Here is a 12,404-nt window from a genome sequence, read left to right on the forward strand (position 1 = left end):
GTGGGGGAGGGGCAGAGAGAAAGAGAGAGACATAGGATGCAAGCAGGCTCCAGGCTCTGAGCCTGACATGAGGCTCAGACCCACAAACCATGAGATCATGACCTGAGCCAAAGTCAGACACTTAACCAACTAGGCACCTAGGCACCCCTAATATACTATTTTTTTAATGTATTTTAATCTTTTTCTTTTTTCTCTCTTTTTTTATGAAACCCTTTCAAAAAGCTCTAAGAGCTCTAACCATTCCCTTTTCTAGACAGAGGATTCTGGCCATACCAATTTCATTACTATGAAGAGTGTCAATTATTGTTCTCACATAACATATTCATGTCTTTGGAACCTCTTAGGATGTGTAAGGCTTAGTCTCTAGGTTTACTTAGACTGTCAAGCCTTTTCAAGTGGTAGTATCCACTTCAAATGTTTCTCCTTCATCAGACTGTTTCCTTTTAAGCAGCTCTCTGCCATATTATTTTCTGGATTCTTCTTCACTGTGTGATCACCATTAGAATCATATCCAGTCCAATAGTCAAGAGCCTGAGGGCTTGTGCTATGAGCTCTTGTGCTTGGAATTTGTGATATTTCTTCTGGTACTACTGAGAAAATTTAGACTAGTCCCTCAAAGGGGTTCTAGAAAAGTGAACTGCTGTAACTGTAAATCCAGTGTTTATTTCCCCCTTCCCTATTCCATGCTATTCCCTGCTTTTTTTCTTTTTAAATACCTTGAGGCTGAAAGAAGCCTTGCACTAGTAATCAATATATAATTTGCACTGTGGGCAGCAGTTTGGATTTTATTTCAGCAAATCAGTAAGCACTATCCGTTAGGTTAATTTAAGTTATATTCATTTTAAAATTTTGTTTGTATTCATTTGTAAATATGAAAGCTATAGGCATAAAGAGTTTATATTTGATCCAATTTTTATTTGCATATATTTAAGTAGCATTAAAATAAATATAATTTTAGTGTTGAAAAATCTTCTGGATCCATAAAAATGTTAACAATATGTTCAGTTGATAATGCCGTAGATTATCTTTTGTTATCTCTATAATGTTGGTATATTGAATTTTGTTTTGTTTTACCTTTGAATGAAGTTGTGGGTGTTTTTGTCTGTTGAACAAATAACATAATTGGTTTTAGGAAATTTGGAAAATTCTTTCCTTCACAAAAAAAAAGGAAAAGCTCACCAATAACCTACCACCTAGAACAAACTTTTGAAAGTTTGGTTTATTTTCTTCTTGGCTTTCCTTTTTTGGTGAATATTGTTTTCATAAAACTTCATTATGTAGTATTGGATTTTTTTTTTTTACTTTTATAAAAATTATTCCATGTTCTTTATATAATTATTTTTAAACTGTACAATATTCTGTTAAATAACCATTTTCCATTTGTTGGAAATTTCGTTTATCTACTTTAAAAATAGTTCATGAGGATCTTTATGCATAAAACTGTTACTACTTTTGTGATTCAATTTTCTTTAATCTCCTTTTTTCCCCTAATTCACAGGTGAATATAAGAAAGATGAACTTTTGGAAAGTGCCAGGTATGTACTGGTGTAATAAATACGTACCATGAATAACTTCATCATTAATTTTTTTTTTTAACAACAAGCAAACTTTAAAAGAGAATGATTTTTTTAATAGTCACATATATGCCTCCATATAGGCTCTGATAAAGAATACAAATTACTAATACATTTTTTTGTGTGCTAGGAGTGGCAATGAAGAAAAAATGATGGCTCTTCTTACACCATTAAATGTCAACTGCCATGCAAGTGATGGCAGAAAGGTACTTCGTTTTGCAACTAAACTTGTGTTCATCCTCCTGGTAACATGAAAATGCATTTGTGTCACTAAAAATTAAAACATTTGTTGAAGGGGCACCTGGGGGGCTCAGTCAGTTAAGCTTTCGACTCTTGATTGTGGCCCAGCTCATGATCTCCTGGTTTGTGAGATCAAACCCCACATCAGGCTCTGTTCTGACAGTGCAGAGCTTGCTTGGGATTCTCTCTCCCTCTCTATCTGCACCCCCCACCCTGCGCTCTCTCTTTCTCTCTCTCGCTTTCAAAAGAAATAAACTTAAAAAAAAGAAAACATTTGATGCAAATGCTAATATTTCTTTTAAGTAATAGTTTGGATTCTTAAATTTAGTAATACTTTATTGATAATAAATATATAGTTGTTTGCTTCTTATTTAATAACGAACTTACAAACTTTTATGCCTTCAGTACATATGTTGGATTCTATAAAACCAAATTAATACCTTTATCAACTTTTTTTCTGGATTTTTGGTATTTGGATTTTTACCTTTTCACACATTTTTGTAGCTATTATTTTAATTTCATTAATTTGATTAATATTTCAGTCAACTCCATTGCATTTGGCAGCAGGATACAACAGAGTAAAAATTGTACAGCTGTTACTGCAACATGGAGCCGATGTCCATGCTAAAGATAAAGGGTAAGTAAGCATTTGAAACAGATGAGGATTTCTCAGATGTTTCTGTCCTTGCAATAATCTCTGTAATCTTATAAAAATCTTACTGTTTGTTAAACAGCATAAACATTATTGAGTTTTTACAATATGCAGATTGCTCTCAGGAATCTGAGAATTATAAAATCGTAAAGCTCCCACTCATAGGGCTTACACTGCATTTAGGGAGAATGGAAAGATAGCTAACAATATAAGATCTCTACCGAGTGTGAGGTATAATAGAGATAGTACTTTAGGAGTTCCCAGGAGGGAACTCTCAGTGATGGCTGTAGTGGCTGGAAAATCCTTCAGGAGGAGGTGATACTTGACCTGGACTCAGTTCAAGAGAGCAGAGAGCTTAGGAAACATCTTTGTGCAAGAGAATCTGTGTGAGAGGAGGTGCTGAAGCATGTATTACAACATCTTTAAGAAACAATGACTAAACCAGTATGGCTGAAGCAGGTGATTTATGCAGGAGGGAGAAATGAAGTTTAGGGTTGGAGAAGTAGGTAAGAAGCAAGTTTTAGAAGACTTGGTATTCTAGCCTAAAGAATTCAAGCTGTGAGCTGTGAGCCATTGAAGGATCTTAAGTAAGGGGAAATTTTTTTCTAAAAGAGGGGTTTTAGGGGACATACTCTGGCAGGAATGTGTAGAGTAGTTTGGAGACAGAGAACCAGAAAGAAAAGAGCAGTTAGAGTAATCATTGTAGGGGTTCAAGCACGATGAGAATCTATAATAATGTTGCAGAGGAATGGAAATGAAGACATAGGTGCAGGAGATATATTACAAGGTAAGTATGGCCAAGACTTGTTGACTGAATATGATGAATGAGAAAGGAAAAAAAAGATAACTACATTTCAGATTCTGAAGCTGAATGACTGAGACCCAGTGATACACATGCTAAAATCCAGGAGGGAAATCTTGGAAGAAAACGTTGAGTTCCCTTTTTTTTTTTTTTTTTATGTTTATTTATTTTTGAGAGAGAGACAGTGAGCATGCACGAACGGGCGATGGAAGGGGTTGCAGAGAGACAGGTAGAGAATCCCAAGCAGGCTCCATGTAGTCAGGGCAGAGGCCAATGCGGGGCCCGAACTCAAGAACCGTGAGATCATGACCTGAGCCAAAGTCAAGAGTCTGGGCACTTAATCGACTGAGCCACCCAGGCACCCCTGAGTTCACTTTTAGAACTCTCGGTTTTATGAGATGATGATGAGGGCTCAAGTAGAGAGAGCCAGTAGATAGTTGGGAATGAAATTGGTGCTCGGGAAAGAAATCCTACAATGAAAAATGGTGAGGAAAGCCACGAGCCTTTAAAGAGAGGACAGGTAAAATTAAAGGCTAAACTGTGAGTGGCTCTTCCTCACCAGAAGCCATCACGATAGTGTCTGTGGTAATTAATGAATGAGTGATCCCCAAGGAAGAGCAGCTTAAAGGTACAAGTCAGGATTTTAAGCTTCCACTGTACCTTCCTATACAGAAAGTTCTTTTTCCATTGCCATCATGAAGGAATTGGGTTTTAGTTTATTAAGTAATTTACCCTACAGAACCTGAAAAAAAAAAATCTCAAAGAAGAGCCAGTTTTTGAGCTCTGAGTCTGGAAAAGATTGTAGAAGCCAGGAGGGAGGGAAGTCTGTTCTACACCAAGGGGTTAGTATGTGCAGAGGCATCAAGGGAACTGCAAGTGCTTGAGTGTACCATCATTGAAGGGTAAGGTTCCAGAAGGCCAGACCGTTGCATGGCAGGGTAAGCAGTTGGAACCAGCTTTCAAAAGCACGGAAGAACCAGTGAAGGGCATTAAAACAAGGAGTAACTACGTCAGATTTACCTTTTAGAAAAATCTGGCTACAGTTTGGAGGGTAAATTGAAGTGGAGGCTGTTTCAGTAGTATAAGAAGAAATAATAAAGGCCGTGGTGTTAGCCGTGCAGGAAAAAAAAGATGGATTTGGAAGCGACTTGGGAGTTAGGATTGTTAGAATTTAGTGCTTAAATGGATGTTAAATTCTGTGCATTTCTGTTTGAAGGTCACAAAAGCCATTTGCTATTTAAATCTAAGTGTAAATTTAAGTTAATTACAATTACGCCTAGGGGATCTGTAATAACACAGACTTCTTTTCACCCTCACCCCATACTGTAGTGATCTGGTGCCCTTACACAATGCCTGTTCTTATGGTCATTATGAAGTAACTGAACTTCTGGTCAAGGTTAGTTCTCTTCTGTTTTTCTTAGAATTATAAAACCAATTTGAAATACACCATATACCTGTTCACTATGTGTTTTCAGTGCTTGGTGGGTATAGAAGGAATATGTATAATCCTAACATAGATGATTTATAGGTCAGCATTTGACCGCTTTGAGGTTTATGAGGTACCATATGGTTTTATTTTATTTTTTCCAAAAAATTTTTTTAATGTTTGTTTATATTTGAGACAGAGACAGAGCGCAAGCAGGGGAGGGGTGTAGGGAGGGGAGGGACAGAGAGAGAGGGAGACACAGGATCCAAAGCTGGCTTCAGGCTCCCAGCTGTCAGCACAGAACCCAACACAGGGCTCGAACTCCCGAACTGTGAGATCATGACCTAAGCTGAAGTCAAGAGCCAGAGGCTTAACCGACTGAGCCACCTAGGCACCCCGGCTCTCAGTAATTTTTTTAATGAAGTATTTGTATGTACATATCTATGTATGTATGCTATTTAAGTAATCACTCCATTCCACATGGGCCTCAAACTCACAACCCCAAGATGAAGAGTCACATTGTCTTCCAACTGAGCCAGCCAGGTGCCCCCAGGAGCTCCTTTTAATGAAGTTCTTAAACTGAAGTGTATTTAGCTGAGGGCAGCTAGGGTGAAAGGAAGTCTAGAAACCATCTGATAAGAAAGATGAGTGAAGGAGCTGAAGGTGTTTAGACTCAGAAAGAAAAACATAAGAGTTGCTTTCAAATACTGCAAAGAATGTTGATCTCATTTGCTCCGAATATCAGTAGATCAAAGTTTAAAATACATGTTTAACTCAAGATAGAAGATAACTTGTAATAAGATTTACCTGGTAATTATGAAAAATCATGTTAGTTGAGAATTAGTTTCCCATTATTGAGAATACCAAAAAGGGTAAGGAATTCATTTGTCTTGTGCAGGAATACTATGGAAGGGATTGTGAGAGATGAGATTGAACTGGAATGACTTCTGTGCTCTGTCCAACTCCATTACTTGAAATGGCTGAAATTAAAAAGACTGACAAGGATGGGGGAGCACTAGAACTCAAACATTGCTGATGGCAATGCAAAAGTAATACAGCCACTTTAGAAGACTATTTGGCAGTTTCTAATAAAAGTAAACCTATACTTACCGTGTCATCCAGCAATTCCATTCCTAGGGACATAGCATGTGTCCATAAAGGGACTCGTACATGAATGTTCATAACAGTTTATTCATAATAGCCAAAAACTAGAAATAGTCCAACAGAGTAATGGATAAGTAAATTATGGCATATCTGTACAATGGAATGCTATTCAGCAATAAAAATGAACTGTTGATACAACATGAATGAATCTCAGAAACACTGTATGTGAAAGAAGCTAGACACAAAAGTACATACTGTGTTATTCTATTTTTATGAAGTTCAAGAACAGGTAAATCTAACATGGTGCTAACAGAATGGGGCCAGGAATTATCTATAAAAGGAGCGTGAGGGAACATTCTGGGGTAATGAAAGTATCCTATATCTTGAGTTGGGTGATGTTATCATGGCTGTATATATTTGTCAAAACTTGTCAGATTATTCACTGAAGAACTGTGTTTTACCATATGTAAATTATACCACAAAAAAAGAAAAAAAATTAGAAATTGGAAAAGATGCAAGTTAAAGCTTCGTTCTTAACTGTGTTTTTAACAATAAAAGAGTTAAATAAGGCCCTTGTGCATAGGCCTAGCAACAAGCTGCTGGTTTTCCATGGGGGGAGAAATGTATTTCTGAAATAGTTTGAAAAGTGAACTTTGAGAACGTAACTTGTTTAAGCATGCATGATGTTAAATTATACAGTACTAATAATTCTAAACTCTCTTACAAATTGAACACTAAATATATGCTCTACCCGCCTCCCAATCCCTCAGCATGGTGCCTGTGTAAATGCAATGGACTTGTGGCAATTCACTCCTCTTCATGAGGCAGCTTCAAAGAACAGGGTTGAAGTGTGTTCTCTTCTCCTAAGTTATGGTGCAGATCCAACACTGCTGAATTGTCATAATAAAAGTGCTATAGACTTGGCTCCCACACCACAGTTAAAAGAAAGATTAGCATGTGAGTATAAAATGATGAATGTTCAACCTCGAATATTAAGATACCAGTAAACTAAAAATTTGTTCTTTCTCACTGTTTTTAGAAATTTTTAAATAATAGCTATGATACTCTTAGCCATGGGTATCTATTGTTGTTCGTGCTAGCATATTTAGTCACTTGGAGGTTTCTACTCGAGAACTTCTAGTCTTAAGATGCCGTGAAAAGAAAATATATTTGTATTTGTTTTTTCAAGTCAAGTTCAATGCTTTTTATATGTATTAGTCTAGATAGTTGGTATGGGTTTGAAAAAAAAGAATTTGGGTTTTGTTCCTATCTTTGGTGTGAGTTTCTGATTAATCTGCCATGAAGTTATAGTGTTATTTGTAGGATTGCTGTCTTGTAAACATAGTCCCCAGATTTTACCATCTAATATGCTTTAGTATGTAGGCAGTTCGATGGTTTTTGGTCTATAACTGATACAGATATAGTGAGAAACAGCCACCTGGTTCAGATACAGTATTACTACATAGAAGTAGGAAACTGGTGTTAACATTTGTATTCTTCTGGAACAATAAAGGCTAAGGGGTGGTGTCACAAATCTGATGCATGAAAGGAATGTTGAGAAAATACTCTTTCATTTGTTCATCAGTAGGTGGCTCTTAAAAATATTTGATTTTCTGGTCACCAGTTCTCTGATGTGTGAGCAAAATTACCTGCTGCTGCCATGCTAGTGTAGGGACCATGATCACTTTTTGTTTTATTTGTTTACTGAGAAAAATTCTCTGCTTTGGAAAATTCTTAGAACTCTCAGGTCTGGGAATACATTGCAGTACTCTGGGTCCCTACAGACCAAAATAGACCCTGAGTCAGCCATAGGCTAAATCTGTGTATACATTTGGGGATGAATTGGGTCATAACTGAGAAAAGCTGGTATAGCACTGTCTCCCTTTTGGGGGGTTATATTTGGAGAATATCTTCAGAACCTCAATAATTTACATGCTTTTTCTTCGTCTAGATGAATTTAAAGGCCACTCGTTGCTGCAGGCTGCACGGGAAGCTGATGTTACACGAATCAAAAAACATCTCTCTCTGGAAATGGTGAATTTCAAGCATCCTCAAACACATGAAACAGCATTGGTAATGTTTCAGATTAAAGTTTTTAAGATGCAGTAACCAAAAACATGCTAAACTAATCATAACGTCATACTTCTTTTGATGACACAGAATAACATAATGTCCTACTTTTACTAATAGAATTGTTTTAAAGATTTGGTTTTTTTGAATTAGTACCTGAACATGTATAAAGAAAAAATTTCAAACAGTACAGAAAAATAGACAACCTCACCCCTCTAAAAGGCAATAGTATTATTCATTTAAGTATCCTTCCAGAAAAAAAAAACTATTCATATACTGACATATATTATAGGTAGCCTTTTTACTATCATAATAGTACCTATCATTTCCTTTTTTGTTATATAAATTGTAAATGCTTGTGATTGAGAATTTTGAACCCACTCAGGGTAATGAAAAAAAAAATAATTCTGCCATCCATATAAAAACCACTTGCTTTTCCTTCCAGTATTATAATTTTTTTCAGAATCAGTCTAAGGTCTGTATATATCCCCTCTATACTGTGTGAATAATGTGTCTATGTGAGTAGAGGCTGCTTCTCAGATAGAGGTAGTAACACTTCTGTGGAGCTGTAACAAAGTAGATGAGAATTGGGCAGTCTGTGGAAAAGCAGAAAAGAATGGGATCTAGTAGGGATAAAGTGATGGCAGATAGGAAGAGAATGGTGTAATCAGACTGTCTTAGAACTAACGGTTTAAAAGGAACAAAGTCAGTGCTGCTGTATGAATTGCAGAATGTGCTTTGAGTGAGGGAAGAGGACCCTAAGTAAACAAATATGGTTAGGAGCAAATTTAACTCATAGTCCTACTTACCTAGTATCTTGTAGATAATTCATTTTCTTGGTTATTGGTTAATTTCCTTCCTTATGCCATGATGTAAACTATGTGAAGGTCATGTAGGAACCTATCTATAACACATTTTAGGCCTTTTTGCCACTCTAGTTGTAAAAAATAGCTAAACAAAAAAAAGAGTAAAGCTGCAGACTAATAAGAAATGCTAGTGCAAATTATCAAGATGGTGCAGAGAAATCTGAAAAGACTGACAGGAAAATTTTCTGGTCTGAAAAGCTAATACTATATATTATTTTCCCTGTAAGTAGTCTGCTATTAAACAACTTATTTCTGTTACTAACGTTAAAACCTACTAGGAGTTAAGTATTGGTGGATAGTTGTGGTGCAGGGAGGGGCGGTATTTTCCAGGCTTCCAGAAATTACAGGTGCTGCCCCAGGATGGGGCTGAGGAGTAGGAGTGCAGTTTTTTTTTTTTTTTTGTTTTGTTTTTTAACATTTTTTTTTTTTTAATTTTTTTTTTTTAATGTTTATTTATTTTTGAGACAGAGAGAGACAGAGCATGAACGGGGGAGGGTCAGAGAGAGGAAGACACAGAATCTGAAGCAGGCTCCAGGCTCCGAGCTGTCAGCACAGAGCCCGACGCGGGGCTCGAACTCACGGACTGTCAGATCATGACCTGAGCCAAAGTCGGACACTTAACCGACCGAGCCACCCAGGTGCCCCTAGGAGTGCAGTTTTGAGATGGATGTGATCAAGAATTCTTGGAAATAAACTATTTCTATTTTGTGTGCTACCCTGATACATAGATGTCCTGGGATGGTAACTCCCGACATACCAAAGGAGCTGTGTTTACCAGTTAGAAATGGTTTTTATTGAGGGCAAAGGAATGATTTTGGTGACAGCAACAACACAGAATGAATCTGAAGCAGTCATGAAGATCAGATAAGTTTTATAATTAATAGGTTAAAGTAAGAGAACAAATTTCATATGTACTTTGAATTTAGATATATAGAACAACTTAGCTTAACAGTTATCCAGAACTTTTATCCCATGAATTCTCAGGCTTCAATTGAACTTAGTATCTTTACATTGATCTCGTCATTCACACATTCAGACATTTGTTGAACACCTATTGTATAGGAGTATTATCCTGGATATTAGAGATGCAAAGATTTTGGGACATGACCATGAGATACATACTAGGTTTATAACTGGCAAATCCCCACTTCCTGACTCCTTTCCTCTTTGACGTATCATAGATGTAGATGCTACGGCCTTCATTGTAGAGCATTTCATCTTCTCCCATTGATTTTGACAAATCCAAGCTAATCCAAGCTCCTTATTCTGTTGAAGCAACTAGTTGAGAAAGAAGTAAATACTAATCTTGGCAGCTATTTGATCCGTGCTGTTACCAAGCAGCCTCCAGAGCTGATGAGTGTCTTTTATTTCTTCATGTAAAGAAACTCCAACCTTTGGGGTATTTCATTAATTAACCTTTAAAAATAACATAAATACCATGTTATGTGGGAATAGTTTTAAAAGGAGCATTGGTCACAGTAATTTGAATTTTCATCACATCACTATTGACTTTTTCAAAGATGTAGGACAGCTGTAAAACTCAACCAGAATATTTAGTAACAGATACCCTCTGGTAAATAGGATTTGCAGGCCCTGCCAGAATTTGGTAACTGTTGTACATTTTATCCAATAGAAAGTCTTTGAGTAGCAAAGTTAGGTCAAAAATAAAACAAAGAAATTAAATAACTTCTTGGTTCTTGATTGGAAACACAAATGTTCTTAAATAAAAATCAGTCATGTATAGTCCTTGATTAATGCTGCAATTTAAATTATCTAGCATTGTGCTGCCGCATCTCCGTACCCCAAAAGAAAGCAAATATGTGAACTCTTGCTAAGAAAAGGAGCAAACATCAATGAAAAGACTAAAGAGTAAGTATACATTTAGTAATTAAAAATTATTGACCTTTTATTTTTTGGATAATATATTCACTGTCTGGCTGACTTTTTCTTTTTAAGATTCTTGACTCCTCTACACGTGGCATCTGAGAAAGCTCATAATGACGTTGTCGAAGTAGTAGTGAAACATGAAGCAAAGGTATACTTCCTTTTTGGTAATCTTTGGTAATCCAGTGAGTTATTTCCTGTTTAGCAGATGAGATACCTGGCTTCCTAAACTATATTCTCTCTCACAAGTGCTATTTCTTTCGTCTTAATCTATACTTAAAAATAGACTAGCAGGTACTTTTCTTTATCTGATTTTTTGCTAGGAAACCTAAGGATTTATTCAAAAGTACATGCTTCCTTCTCCATTCCCGTTACCCACACCCCACTGGTCAAGTTTACCTTTGAGGTCTTTTTTTTAACAATACTCTTGAGAATATCCTCAGCTGGAGACACACTGATTCTGACCCATCATCTCCAGTCTTCTCTCACTCATGTCTTCTGTTCCTTGGTTACCATGATATTCTTGTTATCCCCAGCCACAGTCTTTCTTACTCTCTGTTATTTCTGTGACTAAGCCAAAGGACTTGGAACAGAAGGAAGTAAATTATTTAAAAAATTCGACTCCCCATTCATAGCTCCCCATATTGGGAAGTCAGTATTCTTTAGTTGACATTTGTATACAAAGCATTTTATTCTTAGAATGCTTATGTTTTCATCAGGCTAGAGATCATCACTTGTTACCCAGGAACTTTAAAAAATACCACTCAGTAAAAGATACACATGGCATCCCAGATTGGAAGAGATGACAGTCATCTAATTCAACAGCTCTCACAGTTTTTAGCCACAGAACCTTGCCTTTTCCAAACAGAATCTTGAGTAGAAACTCATTATGTAACAAAGAATGGAGCTGCTCTGAATGAAAGGAAAAGAAAGGAGTAGAGACCCTTTAGCCCTTGGGTGGCCCCAAGGCTCTTCCCTAAATGTGCTTTGCCAGAATAGTTTTCTGATCTGTCCTTCTGTGGGATCCCACTCAAGGAATCACTCAGAATTCTTTCTACAATTTCTTGTTTGTGTTTCCTTTCACTGTTCTAATTTCTCTTTGATTTGGGGGAATTCTTGATAATGTATAATCTCAGTCTTTCCTATTGTAAATTACTGAATAAAATAAAGTTTATTTCTGCTTGACTGCTTGGCATATCTCGTCTGTTCTATAACTTTTCATAGATTGCTTTTTTCATACATGTGGTGCATTACTAGAAGAGTATCTGGATATATACTAAATTTGTGTTGTGAAACTCAACGAAGCAATCTTGATGAGGGTGACAAACTATCCAGGTTTGTTCAGGAACTGTGGGATTTCCAGAAACAGGATTTTCGGTGCTAAAACCAGAGAAATCCCAGGCAAACCAGGACAAGTTTGTCACCCTGATCTTCACACAAAGTGGTACCCAAATAAAGTTGTCAAGTGGGATGTATTTCACATTTCAGTGAGTTTTGTTTTGGGAGTAAATAGATTAATTGTCCTGAGCATTTTAAATCAGTTTTCAGTTTCCAAAAGCATGGAGACTAGCTCTCTATAATCTAGTTTGAGATTCATTGAGAAAGTCTTAATATATTCCTGTTCAAATATTCTCCAATTCTATGAATATGAATTGGATGTGTCTCAAATCACACTAGTGGCCACAGGATTGATTACTGAGGAACTTAATTTCTCACTTATGTTTAAAGAATTACTTCCCTGGTAGGGAGGGGTGCAGGTAGAGATGAGATGGGGGAATTAACATTT

General features: G+C 36.6%; 1 protein-coding gene across 3 annotated transcripts in view; it reads left to right on the forward strand.

The window, feature by feature from the left end:
* Positions 1–12,404, forward strand: part of TNKS2 (tankyrase 2) — a 67,454-nt gene that overhangs the window by 20,144 nt on the left and 34,906 nt on the right. For 2 of the 3 annotated variants that reach the window (XM_045438193.1, XM_045438194.1), the window contains exons 4-11: positions 1,499–1,535; positions 1,705–1,780; positions 2,357–2,451; positions 4,598–4,664; positions 6,569–6,755; positions 7,750–7,871; positions 10,512–10,603; positions 10,691–10,769. In XM_045438193.1, coding sequence (XP_045294149.1) covers positions 1,499–1,535; positions 1,705–1,780; positions 2,357–2,451; positions 4,598–4,664; positions 6,569–6,755; positions 7,750–7,871; positions 10,512–10,603; positions 10,691–10,769 — 755 coding nt within the window. The remainder of the gene's footprint in view (positions 1–1,498; positions 1,536–1,704; positions 1,781–2,356; positions 2,452–4,597; positions 4,665–6,568; positions 6,756–7,749; positions 7,872–10,511; positions 10,604–10,690; positions 10,770–12,404) is intronic. The other variant, XM_045438195.1, reaches the window with a different exon arrangement.

This window comes from Leopardus geoffroyi, chromosome D2 (assembly GCF_018350155.1).
Source record: "Leopardus geoffroyi isolate Oge1 chromosome D2, O.geoffroyi_Oge1_pat1.0, whole genome shotgun sequence".
In the NCBI taxonomy this organism is placed as follows: Eukaryota; Metazoa; Chordata; class Mammalia; order Carnivora; family Felidae; genus Leopardus; species Leopardus geoffroyi.